Source organism: Bombina bombina, chromosome 6, assembly GCF_027579735.1.
Source record: "Bombina bombina isolate aBomBom1 chromosome 6, aBomBom1.pri, whole genome shotgun sequence".
NCBI lineage: Eukaryota > Metazoa > Chordata > Amphibia > Anura > Bombinatoridae > Bombina > Bombina bombina.
The window spans coordinates 446,354,508-446,369,097 of NC_069504.1; the positions used below are offsets into that span (position 1 = coordinate 446,354,508).

At 36.6% G+C, this 14,590-nt stretch overlaps 1 protein-coding gene across 2 annotated transcripts in view; it reads left to right on the forward strand.

Annotated features, from left to right (window-relative positions):
• SAR1B (secretion associated Ras related GTPase 1B) overlaps positions 1–14,590 on the forward strand; it is a 236,847-nt gene that overhangs the window by 193,231 nt on the left and 29,026 nt on the right. For both annotated transcript variants that reach the window (XM_053717214.1, XM_053717213.1), the window contains 2 exons: positions 7,006–7,125; positions 8,051–8,116. In XM_053717214.1, coding sequence (XP_053573189.1) covers positions 7,006–7,125; positions 8,051–8,116 — 186 coding nt within the window. The remainder of the gene's footprint in view (positions 1–7,005; positions 7,126–8,050; positions 8,117–14,590) is intronic.

Genomic DNA, 14,590 nt, shown 5'->3' on the forward strand with positions numbered 1-14,590 from the left:
TACTGCACACAAATACCAGCACTGATTTGAGCTGGTTTTACAAGCTCGTGCTCAATGGGGAGAGCCGGCTAAAAAAAGCCTAACACCTACAATAACAGAGCGTAAAGCTCCGTAACGCAGCCCCATTGATTCCTATCGGGAAAGAAAATGTATATTTAAACCTAACACCCTAACATAAACACAGAGTCTAAACACCCCTAATCTGCCGCCCCCGACATCGCCAACACCTACATTACACTTATTAACCCCTAATCTGCTGCCCCAATGTCGCCAACATCTACATTACACTTATTAACCCCTAATCTGCCGCCCCCAATGTCGCGGCCACCTACCTACACGTATTAACCCCTAATCTGCTGTCCCTGACATCGCCGACACCTACATTACACTTATTAACCCCTAATCTGCTGCCCCTGACATCGCCGACACCTACATTACACTTATTAACCCCTAATATGCCGCCCCTGACAGCGCCGACACCTACCTACACTTATTAACCCCTAATCTGCTGCCCCCAACATCCCCGCTGCCACTATACTAAAGTTATTAATCCCTAAACCTCTGGCCTCCCACATCACTCTCACTAAATAAATATATTAACCCCTAAACCTAAGTCTAACCATAACACCCCTAACTTTAATATAATTAAAAAAAATCTAAATACAAATTACTATTATTACCTAAATAATTCCTATTTAAAGTGAATGTAAACTTTGATGAATGAAAACCTGTTTTTTAAAAATACTGTTAAAAACAGGGGCACTTTCATTCAACAAAGTTTACAAAGCAGCCGTTTTGATTAAAAACGTACCTTTTTTTTCTTTTCAGCGCCAGAGCAGCTTCCCCCTCCTGGAAATCCTCTCTTCACACGTCAGCAATGACTAATCCGGCTTCCTCCAATCACGGCATTCCCCCCAGGGTGGTTATTGCCTGAGGCCATGCTGTGATTGGAGAAAGCCGGATTAGTCATTGCTGACGTGTGAAGAGAGAATTTCCAGGAGGGGGAAGCTGCTGTAGCTGTGAAAAGAAACAAAGGTAAGTTTTTAATCAAAACGGCTGCTTTGTAAACTTTGATGAATGAAAGTGCCCCTGTTTTAATAGTATTTTTAAAAAGGGCTTTCATTCACCAAAGTTTACCTTCACTTTAAGACTAAATACTTACCTATAAAATAAACCCTAAGTTAGCTACAATATAACTAATAGTTACATTGTAGCTATCTTAGGTTTTATTTTTATTTTACAGCTAAGTTTGTATTTATTTTAACTAGATAGACTAGTTAGTAAATAGTTATTAACCATTTATTTTATATTACCCATAAAATAAAATCTAACCTGTCTTACACTAAAACCTAACATTACACTAAAATTAAATAAATTAAATTAACAAAATACATTCATCTAAATTACAAAAAATAATAAACACTAAATTACACAAAATAAAAAAGAAATTATCAAATATTTAAACTAATTACACAGAATCTAATAGCCCTATCAAAATAAAAAAGCCTCCCCAAAATAAAAAAAAACCCTAGCCTACACTAAACTGCCAATGGCCCTTAAAAGGGCCTTTTGTGGGGCACTGCCCGAAAGAAATCAGCTCTTTTACCTGTAAAAAAAAATACAAATAATCCCCCCAACAGTAAAACCCACCACCCACACAACCAAACCCCCCCAAAAAAATCTACCTAAAAAACCTAATCTCTCTCCCCATTGCCCTGAAAAGGGCATTTGGATGGGCATTGCCCTTAAAAGGGCATTTAGCTCTTTTAGGTTGCCCAAAGCCCCTAATCTAAAAATAAAACCCACTCATTAAACCCTTAAAAACCTAACACTAACCCTCAAAGATCCACTTACAGTTTTTGGACATCCATCCTCATCCAGCCGGGAGAAGTCTTCATCCAAGCGGCATCTTCTATCTTCATCATTCCGACGCGGAGCGGCTCCTTCTTCAAGACATCCGGCACGGAGAATCTTCTTCGTTCGATGGCTCTTGAAGAATGAAGTTTCCTTTAAATGACGTCATCCAAAATGGTGTCCCTTGAATTCTGATTGGCTGATAGAATCTATCAGCCAATCGGAATTTAAGGGTAAAAAATCCTATTGGCTGATGCAATCAGTCAATAGGATTGAGCTTTAATCCTATTGGCTGATCCAATCAAGCAATAGGATTGAGCTTGCATTCTATTGGCTGATTAAATCAGCCAATAGGATTAAAATTCAATCCTATTGGCTGATTGCATCAGCCAATATGATTTTTTAACCTTTAATTCCGATTGGCTGATAGAATTCTATCAGCCAATCGGAATTCAAGGAACGCCATCTGGAATGACGTCATTTAAAGGAAACTTCATTCTTCAAGAGCCATCAAAAAAAAGAGCATGCTCCGTGCCGGATGTCTTGAAGATGGAGCCGCTCCGCGTCGGAAGGATGAAGATAGAAGATGCCGTCTGGATGAAGACTTCTCCCGGCTTCATTGAGGACTTCTTGCCGCTCGGATGAAGACTTCTCCCGGCTGGATGAGGATGGATGTCCGGTCTTCAAAAACTGTAAGTGGATCTTCAGGGGTTAGTGTTAGGTTTTTTTAAGGGTTTATTGGGTGGGTTATATTTTTAGATTAGGGAATTTGGGCAACGTAAAAGAGCTAAATGCCATTTTAAGGGCAATGCCCATCCAAATGCCATTTTCAGGGCAATGGGGAGCTTAGGTTTTTTTAGGTAGGTTTTTTTTGGGGGGGGGGGTTGGTTGTGTGGGTGGTGGGTTTTACTGTTGGGGGGTTGTTTGTATTTTTTTTACAGGTAAAAGAGATTATTTCTTTGGGGCAATGCCCCGCAAAAGGCCCTTTAAAGGGCCATTGGCAGTTTAGTGTAGGCTAGGGTTTTTTTTATTTTGGGGGGGCTTTTTTATTTTGATAGGGCTATTAGATTAGGTGTAATTAGTTTAAATATTTGATAATTGCTTTTTTATTTTGTGTAATTTAGTGTTTATTATTTTTTTGTAATTTAGATAAATGTATTTTGTTAATTTTATTTATTTAATTTTCGTGTAATGTTAGGTTTTAGTGTAAGACAGGTTAGATTTTATTTTACAGGTAACTTTGTATTTATTTTAACTAGGTAGCTAGTAAATAGTTAATAACTATTTACTAACTAGTCTACCTAGTTAAAATAAATACAAACTTACCTGTGAAATAAAAATAAAACATAAGCTAGATACAATATAACTATTAGTTTTATTTTACAGGTAAGTATTTATTTACTTTTAAATAGGAATAATTTAGGTATTAATTGTAATTTTTATTTGGGATTATTTTAATTATGTTAAAGTTAGTGGGTGTTAGGGTTACGTTAGACTTAGGGTTAGGTTTAGGGGTTAATAACTTTAGTATAGTGGCGGCGACATTGGGGGCAGCAGATTAGGGGTTAATAAGTGTAGTTAGGTGGCGGCAATTTTGGGGACAGCAGATTAGGGGTTAATAACAGTAATGTAGGTTGCGGCGATGTTAGGGACAGCAGATTAGGGGTTAATAAGTGTATGTAAGTGGCGATGACATTGGAGGCAGCAGATTAGGGGTTAATAATATTTAACTAGTGTTTATGATGCGGGAGTGTGGCAGTTTAGGGGTTAATATGTTTATTATAGTGGCGGTGATGTCCGGAGCGGCAGATTAGGGGTTCATAATTTTATTTTAGTGTTTGCGATGCAGGAGGGCCTCGGTTTAGGGGTTATTAGGTAGTTTATGGGTGTTAGTGTACTTTGTAACACTTTAGTTATGAGTTTTATGGTACAGCTTTGTACGTAAAAACTACTGACTTTCAGGTGACGGTACAGATCTTGTAGTTATAGGCTGTACCGCTCACTTTTTGGCCCGACAGGCAAACTTGTAATACCGGCGCTGTTGAAGTCCCATTGAAAAAAGACTTTTTAAAAAGTGTGGTAGTTATGTTGCGTGACAGACAAAAAAGTGTGCGGTACAGCTATACCTGCAAGTCTCGTAATAGCAGCGGTAGTGAAAAAGCAGCGTTATGAGGCTTTTTCACTCATAGCGCAAAAGTTTTTTAAAACAACATGCTCTATCTGAATCATGAAAGTTTAATTTGGACTTTACTATTCCTTTAATTTATGGGGATAGGAACTTTAAGTAAGTCTGTAGAATTTGCTTTCTAAGGATAACTGCATCCTCAGATATGTGAGATATATTGCTGTTTTTGTCATGTGATCATTTAGCTAACTTCTGCTAAAATGGTAAAATTTGTGGTAATACATAATTGCATGGTAAGTAGTTATTTCATTTTGGAAAAGAAAGTGTTAACCAGCATGAAAAGCTTGAACAATTTAATGTAATCCAATCTACTATTTATTTTTGGATTTAAGGCAGGAGCAGATAACAAACTGTGTAAATCTGAGGCGTGAATCACTTTTCAAAGGTTCATTGCATCCTGTATTTCACTCACAAAAAAGCAGCACAGCATTTTTCATCTTGCAACAGATTATTATTGCCACCTGTCTTGTCACATTGAATTTGCTTTATAGTACCAGTTATTGTCAGTTCACCTTGTGACATAGTTGGAACAGAGGAACTCATCTGTTAGTACTGATGAGCAATACATAGACATGTTTTATATTGCTCCCAGCATTCCTGACAGTGATTTGTCTGCATTCTTTACAATGCAATCATTCGCAACGTGTGATGGACACATGACTGCAAATATAGCATTACTTTTTATAGTTTTGTTTTTAATGACCTTAGACATACATAAACAAAACACTAATCAGGATGTGCTGAGGAGAAAAGGTGCTATTTTTGTTTTGCAAGTTGATCTGAAATCACCTCATAATTAATATGCCTGAAAGCAAATTGTGCTTGCAGTTTAATAACAGATATCCTGCTTAAATCAGTGATAGAAGAATCAATGATTTATGTTGTAACCTATGCATTTTCAGTTTTATTCAATGTTATGAGATTGTTTTAAAGGGACACTGAACCCAAATTTTTTTCTATCATGATTCAGATAGAGCATGCAATTTTAAGCAACTTTCTAATTTACTTCTATTATCAATTTTAATTTGTTCTCTTGCTATCTTTATTTGAAAAAGAAGGCATCTCAGCTAAGGAGCCAGCAAATGTTTGATTCAGGACCATGGACAGCACTTGTTTATTGGTGCTGACCAATCAGCAAGGACAACCCAGGTTGTTCACCAAAAATGGGCCGGCATCTAAACTTACATTCTTGCTTTTCAAATAAACATACCAAGAGGATGAAGAAAATTTGATAATAGGAGTAAATTAGAAAGTTGCTTAAAAATGCATGCTCTATGTGAAACACGGAAGAAAATTTTTGATTACAGTGTTCCTTTAAGGTTATATATGCCTGGCTCTTTGCTATGCAGCTGGTAAAAAGGTTATTGGAAACACATTAAAGGGACAGTATACTGTAAAATAGTTTTTCCCTTAATGTGTTTACAATTGCTTTTTTTACCAACTGCAGAGTAAAAAATGTATGAAAATTAGCTTTTTAAGGCTTATTTGTGTATATTAAAGCTCTGATTTTGTGTTTTGAAGCCACAACCTAATAAAATGGGTTGAGCTTGTAGGTATAATCAGATCTCATTACTGTATCACATTGTGCACATATACCTGCTTCTTTATCTTATATCTGTCCTTAAAACAATCACCAGTACTTTGAGAGAACAATGGAAAATCAACATTGTATTACCTTATCTCTGCTATATACGACTGGGAGTGTAATTTCTTCTGCTGGCTGTGTTTACAAAGCTTATCTATAGCTGGTACGCGCGGCCACAAACTTTCAGAATAGGTGGGGATACCACATGCTAAATTAACAATTTCAAATGCCAATATAAAGGTAAAGGAGCTACGTGTAAACAATTTAATACACTCCAGCAGGTAAAGTGGATCATTGGGAACAAATTAAAGGGGAGAACATTTTTGAGTAAACTGTCCCTTTAAGGGAAAAACAATGTTATAATATACTGTCCCTTTAAGGCTTCATCAATAAAGACTGTTTAAGTTTTACTTATATTCCCTGGACTCCGTTTCTTTGTTTGCCTTACCCCTAATGTAATACCTAATATATCTGTAATTACATTAGATCTAACAAAACAAATATTTGCTCTTACCTGAAGGGGGCTGAAGGGAGGGCTAATGATGCGTTAGCACCCTCTCCAAATAATTGTTAATACCAGCTTTAGCTTGTTAGATCTAAAGTTATAAACACTTGATCAAACCTGATTTAACAAATATCTATTTGACTGCATCATTTTTTGCCTGAAATTTTTATTTGGGGAGACCAGCCTAATTTAATACCTAATATTTCTGTAATTATGTTAGATCTAACAAAAAAAAATAGCTGATCATACCTCACTTAACAAATATCTTTTAAATTAAATAAAATGTTCTCCAATTTTTTGATAAGAGGGGGCTGATGACAGGTTAGTCCCCCCTCCACATAATTGTTAACACCGCTCCTTGTATGCTAGATTTAATGAAAACAACAATTGATCAAACCTGATCCATCAAAGATCTAACCAACTAAATGAAGTTTGTTTTAAAAAAATGTATTTGGGGGGGTGGGGGCTAGCCCGACTGAGGTTAAGGGATGGGGTATATTTTGCAAAAAGTATATTTTTTGTTAATTTTTATAATACAATTAGACATAAAATGAAAATTAAATGCTCTGACTTGGTATGTTTGTGGAATAAACACCTAAGATGGTATTACATCAAAGCCTTCCTGGGTGATGTTCGACTAGGGAGCAGACATCTATTTTTATACCAAGATAATTTGGCTGCTGATCATTTGGTCCTACCAATTCATTATGATATCATAAAAAAGACAGAACCTTATTCTAAAGGAATAAGGAAGTTGTGCACCTACATATACATATTAAATTACAACTCAAGACCTTGTTCTTTTCAGTTTTTTGCTCTAATAAATAACAATAACTAAATCTAATTCTAAATCCATGTTTGTTTTTTGCTTGGAAGGTCTGTACAAAAAAAATGGAAAATTGATCTTTTTAGGACTGGATAATGCAGGAAAGACCACACTTCTACAAATGCTTAAAGATGGGCGAATGGGGCAGTCTGTTCCTACATTACATCCTAGTAAGTATTATTGAAACATAGAATAATATATTTTGATTGCAGATAAGAGGCTTCAGGGGTATTAATGTGAAAATCATAATGGAATTGTGATCACTTGTAAAACACACTGTCAATATTGGCACACATTCAGAAATTGTTATCTGCTTAAACACAGCAAACTGTTGTGACCAATTCCTTATTAAGTAAAAGTCTCTTTTTTTTATTTTAAGTTTCATAGTAAAATAAAGGAAATGATTTGCTAATAAATAACATTGCATCTGTTCATCTTGCTTACAAAAAAAAGTTAAAGAGACATTCCGGTCAAAATTGAAATGCACATAGAAAAATTACATCTTTGAATAGAAACATATTTGCAATATACATGTATTGGCAAAAATGCTTCTATTAAAAGCTATCACTGTTTTAGTGTTACCATTTTTCTCTGCACGTGCATGTGAAGCATAGCTAGATATTCTCAGTTCACCAGCATTTTAAATACCGTACCTGCTTAGAGTGCCAGTGGGGACTGTATCATGTCAGCAATTAACAAATTGAGTCATTACTAGAAAATACAAGCACCCTATGCTCTCTGAGCAAGTGCTGTGATTAAAATGCTGGTGCACGGTGTATACTTAAATACACTTTTGAAACAGCTGTAGCTTTTATTAGAAACATTTTTGCTATTGCTTGTATATTACAAAAATGCTTCAATTCAAAATTGTAATAAATCCGTGTGGATTGAAATTTTGGCTGGAATGTCCCTTTAATAGGAATCAAATATGAAAATATAACACATTTCTTGGATTCTAACAAAGATTACAGATCTGTCTAAAATATTAGTTCTTACACATAAGTATTCTTAGTTCTAATCCAATGCAGTGTATTTTTTGTTTAAAGGGAAACTACTCATTTTAAGTATGTTTTTTACTTTTTATTTTTAAATTAGCCTCCGAAGAGTTAACAATTGGTGGTATGACATTTACTACGTTTGATTTGGGTGGCCATACCCAAGGTAAGTTTGCTTTGAACCCAGATTCAGTCAGTATTTTTGTTTCAACCAAGGACTATTATTATTATTTTACTATTTTCATCAACATAATTTGTAAAGTGCCACAATATCCCCCGGAGCTGCATACAGATTAATTTTAGCTGCATACATACAGTTGTAATTAAAATTATTGTACAGTACACAAACAACACGACATACAACATACTGTAGTGTCCCAACTGTGACTGTCTCCAATCAGTATACACTTCTCTCTGCTTTCCCTTTAAGAAAAGCACACATCCAACTGTAGACACACCTGTAACTGAATAACGTGACAGCCAAGCAGTGACAGTGCTAGAAGTGCAATTAATAATCAATGAGGATACCCTAATTATATTTACACACAATGTATTTATTTATATTGTTAAAGTCTCACAAATAATGCAAAACCTGAACAGACAATATAAAAATGTATAACAATGTGCACTAGAGCAGGACCATATAAGCATAGTCTCTGCTCCTATAGGAGTCCATATGAATGTTAGTACAGGGAGTGCAGAATTATTAGGCAAGTTGTATTTTTGAGGATTAATTTTATTATTGAACAACAACCATGTTCTCAATGAACCCAAAAAACTCATTAATATCAAAGCTGAATATTTTTGGAAGTAGTTTTTAGTTTGTTTTTAGTTTTAGCTATTTTAGGGGGATATCTGTGTGTGCAGGTGACTATTACTGTGCATAATTATTAGGCAACTTAACAAAAAACAAATATATACCTATTTCAATTATTTATTTTTACCAGTGAAACCAATATAACATCTCAACATTCACAAATATACATTTCTGACATTCAAAAATAAAACAAAAACAAATCAGTGACCAATATAGCCACCTTTCTTTGCAAGGACACTCAAAAGCCTGCCATCCATGGATTCTGTCAGTGTTTTGATCTGTTCACCATCAACATTGCGTGCAGTGGCGTCGCTACAGGGGGGCAAGGGGGGGCATTTGCCCCCCCTAGAAAATGGCTGCCCTCCCGTTTGCCCCCCCCGCCAGCCCCAGGCTGCAGTATTATTGATGGATTTATTTAAAATTATTTATTGTGCCCTCCACCAAATGGTCATCACGTGACCGCAATTACACGCTCCCAATTCGGTCCCTTAACAGTCTAACAGAACACCGGCACAGTCAGTCAATGCAGTGCAGTTATTGGCACATGTCACGTGACTACATGTGCTGTGTAAACTGGCCTGACTCAGTGCAGGCAGCGAGGCATGCGGAGAACAACGGTCTTAAGGACAGTCAGGACTTGAAGTCTGGAATCTGGAGTCTTGTTGTCAGTGTCAGAGTGCTGTGGCAAAGTGTCTCTGAAGTGAGGACGCCAGTGATCTAGGTCTCTAGTCCAGGAGGTGGGTAAATCTTACACAGAGTGACTGTATAGCACGCACCATACCATAACATTATTTAAATAAGTTTTTTTTTAAAAAAACTGCATAACTTGTTTTGCGGTTCATTTAATATTAAATCCGGTGTTAGCAATGTGATTGTACTACAATCACACTCCTAGTACCGGATTTAATAATAACTGATATCTTTCTATGTAGATTTACATTTTTAATAGTCCTGTGCTGCCCCCTCCCTTCATTGATGAAACTAAGAGAAGAAGTCAGGAATTGTTTTGTAGGCTGTGGGGGCACGTGTCTGAGTCGGCACCATAGGTAAAAAACATGTAAATCAAACAAACAGCCTGAGTGTCAAGAGCGGTATGTGCAGGCTTCTGTAAGGGGATACAGGCTGAGGCTAAGACCCATCTGTTGACATTAAGTTACTCACTGCGATGCGCAATCATTGTGTGTCAACTCCTCCTCATGGTCTGATTTATTAGGGGGCAGCCCGGCAGAGTGTCTGCTGAAATAACATAGATTTTTGTACAGAGTGATCTGTTGGGGAGATTTATGATAGGGATTAGTAAAATCTCATCTGCAGTGCACCGTAGGGCCATGGACTAAAAAATCTAGTTGCATATTTTTTGCTGCACAGACTTTGCATTTCCCTTCCCTTACAAGTGTAGTGGTTACTGAATCATGCAGCTGCTAAAATCATTTTTGCCACTGCCTTAGCCTACCTTAAATAATCAATGGTTTGATAATTTGATACACACTTGGGACACATATGCTCAATATCAAGTCTCCCATGCAAAGATAGTAAGGTACATATGCCAGCACTCATTAGTTTTGTTATACAGAAGGCAGAGCACAACTAGTTCACACTGAGTGAGACTGGGAGCTCTTCAAGTCAGTGCAGCACATTGTTAGGAATGGAAAACCTGTATGTTATGCTATAAGGGCAGTGACCTACATTAACACCCTTATGGTGGGTCCAGCAGCCATAAAACTGCAATCTCATTCTCATTACATGCAGTTCAGTGGGTTGCTAATGTATATTTAAGTAGTGATGCTCCTGGGGTCACTAAATTGGATTAGGCGACTGTACTGCTTATGATTTATTCCTTATATTGTTTCTCACTCAAACTCTCCATAAAGTTTTTATTGTTTTCCCAACAGTCAGTGTATGTGTGTCTATATGTGTGTGTCTGTAATGTGTGGCTTTGTTTGTGTGTCTTATTTTTATGTGTGCCTATGTATAGGTGTGTGCACCTCTGTTTGTGTGTCTGTGTGCTTCTGCACATCTGTATTTATGTATTAGTGTGTACTTATCTGTATCTATGTGTGTGAATATGTTGTGTAGTGTGTGTACATGTATATGTGTATGCTGTGTGCATACATGTATATGTAGTGTGTGTGTGTGTGTGTGTGTGTGTGAACGTGTGTGCCTACCTGTATATGTGTATGCTGTGTAGTGTGTATGTGTATACCGTGTAGTGTGTGTATGTGTATGCAATGTAGTGTGTGAATGTGTGTGTATATGCTGTGTAGTGTGTGAATGTGTGTGTATATGTGTATGCTGTGTAGTGTTTGTGTATATGTGTATGCTGTGTAGTGTGTGTGTGTGTGTGTGTGTGTGTGTGTGTATATGTGTAGGCTGTGTAGTGTGTGAATGTGTGTGTATATGTGTGTGTATGCTATGTAGTGTGTGAATGTGTGTGTATATATGTGTATGCTGTGTAATGTGTGTGTGAATGTGTGTATGAATGTGTGTGTGTGTGTATGTATATGTGTATGCTGTGTAGTGTGTGAATGTGTATGCTGTGTAGTGTGTGAGCATATGAGTATGCTTTGTAGTGTGTGTGAATGTGTGTGTATATATGTGTATGCTGTGTAGTGTGTGAATGTATATATGTGTATGCTGTGAATTTGTGGGTGTGTATATTTATTTATTTTCTAGTACATACATTCCTAAATTACACAAATTCCATCATGTATAACCTACAGTAGAATAGGTATATATATATATATATATATATAGAATATATACAGAATATATTTTTTTGCACTTTTTCAATAAAGTTTTACACTGACTACTAATTAAAGGGACAGGAAACCCCAACATTTTCTTTCATAATTCAGAGCAAGGGATGTGATATTAAAATACTTTCTAACTTCTGTTATCTAATTTTCTTTGTATCCTTTGTTGAAAGTCATACCTAGATATGCTCAGTCAGGAGGAATATCAATGCACTACTTGCAGTAGCCTGTGGTTTAAAGGGCTCCACTAAATGTGAGCAGTTGTTCTTCCAGTCCTCAGTATTACCCAACTGTCATATACACACACATAAACACTGGCATATACACTAGAATGGACACCTTTTCTTCAAACCAAACCAGAACACTAACAGCAATCATCAGAAAACTGAATAAAATGGCTAAATCTGGATCACAACTTCATCATAAACCTGGGCACATAATTCAAAACCCAAACTGTCCGGGTCAATCCTGGACAAGTGGCAACTCTTATATATACACACATAAAGACTGACATATACACAGACACATAAAGACTGACATATAAACACACACACATTAACACTGATATATATACAGACACACATAAACAATGACATATACACACACACAAAACATAAAGACTGACACATACACACATACATAAACACTGACATATATACACACACACACATACACTAACATATATACACATACACATAAACAATGACATATATACATACACACACACCACATAAAGACTGACATATATATATACACCCACACATACACTGACATATACACACATAAACACTGACATATATACACACACATAAACACTGACATATATACACACACATAAACACTGACATATATACACACACACACACACACAAAACATAAAGACTGACATATACACACACATAGACATTGACATACAGACATACATACACTGACTAATACACACACACATACACTGACTAATACACACACACATACACTGACATACACACATCTACAAAAAATTGCAGCACTGCGCTAATGTTCGGGTTTGGCTTGAAGAAAAGGTGGCAACCCTACACGAGGCAGCCGCCTAATTATTAGTGCCCCCCCAGTTTTGACTGTTATATCTTATGTGCCCCCCCTATATTTTGTTCCTAGAGTCGCCACTGATTGCGTGCAGCAGCAACCACAGCCTCCCAGACACTGTTCAGAGAGGTGTACTGTTTTCCCTCCTTGTAAATCTCACATTTGATGATGGACCACAGGTTCTCAATGGGGTTCAGATCAGGTGAACAAGGAGGCCATGTCATTAGATTTTCTTCTTTGCAGAACTGCTCCAGATCCATTACATTTGATGGTGACCGTTCCGTTTGTGGACTGTAGTCTTCAAGTCATGTCACAGATATTCAATAGGGTTTAAGTCTGGGCTCTGACTAGACCATGCAAGGACATTCACCTGTTTCTCCTTCAACCTCTGTGTAGCCATTTTTGCTGTGTGCTTTAGGTCATTGTCATGTTGGAAGGTAAACCTTCTTCCTATTGACAACTTCCTTGCAGAGGGCAGCAGATTTTCCTCAAAAATGTGTCAGTATTTTGCCCCATCTATTATTCCTTCTATCCTGACAAGTGCTCCAGTGCCTGCTGCAGAGAAACACCCCCATAACAGGATATCACCACGTCCATGCTTTACTGTAGGTATGGTGTTATTTGGATGGTAAGCTGTATTGGATTTCCTCCAGACATCGTTTGGTGTTGAGGACAAATAATTAAATTTTAGTCTCATCTGACCAGATTCTCCTAGGTGTGTTATGGCAAAGCTCAATCGTGACTGCATGTGGCCTTTCTTGAGGAGTGGCTTTTTTCTTGCAACCCTCCCATACAAGCCACATTTGTGGAGAATTTGTGATATTGTTGTCACATGCACACAATGACCACTCTTTTGACATAAATTCCTGCAACTGCTTCAGAGTTGCTCTGGGCCTCTTGGTAGCCTCTCTGACCAGTTTCCTCCTGGCTCTTTCATCCAGCTTGGAGCAACGTCCTGATCCAGAGAGGGTCTGTGTTGTACTAAAATACCTTTCACTTCTTAATAATAGACTTCACTGTTCTTCTAGGCATTGATAAAGCCTTTGATATTTTATTGTATCCATATCCTGACTTGTGCCTTTCCACAACATTATCCCGGAGATCTTTTGACAGTGCCTTGCCACCGATAGTTGATTGTTTGCTTCAGTTGCACTACCAGGGACTGAGATGCTCCAGGAAAGCTCTTTTCATGCTAAGCAAATCAATATGCCCACAGCTCATCACAGTTAATGGTCAAATGACATTGTGTGTGCCATTCAGAAGATGATTAGCTACACCTGATTGAGTTTACAAGTAATTTTAGACGGGGGTGATCCTTTTTGCAACTCAGATTCTGTATTGTCTTTATTTTTGCCTGACATGTTGGTGTTATATCTTTCACTTGGATGTTATAGGTTGCACTGAGTAATTACAACTGGATAAACAAAAAATGTGTCTGTCTTTATTTCAGGCTGCAAATCAACAACATTTGATTATTTTCAAGGAGGGTGATTCTTTTCAATACCCACTGTATTTAACATTCCAATGTTCTTCACTTATAGGATAATGTTATTTTTATTCTTAAATACATTTCTATATATATGTGTATATACCTATACCTTCATATTTATTAATATAGATATATACTGTAGGTATAATATGTATTTTACATGAACAGTATTATATATAAATATATATATATAAATATATATTTAATAATAAAAAGTACATTCTTTTCTATGTGAAGAACATATGAATGTAAACTATGCGTTTTTGCACATTGTGTTTCTCAATTTAGATCTTAATGCAGTCTGGTTAGCGCACATAAAAACAGTATTCTTAAAGTGCGTTATTGAAATATTACATATAAAATATTAAATTTAAATATATATAAATATATATACACACACATAGATATACATATTTAGACACGTATATGTATGTATCTCTATATTAAAGCCCTTTGCAGTCCTTTTTTTTCTCTAACACATGAGACCTCATATCTTTTTGAGCCTTTGTAACTTTG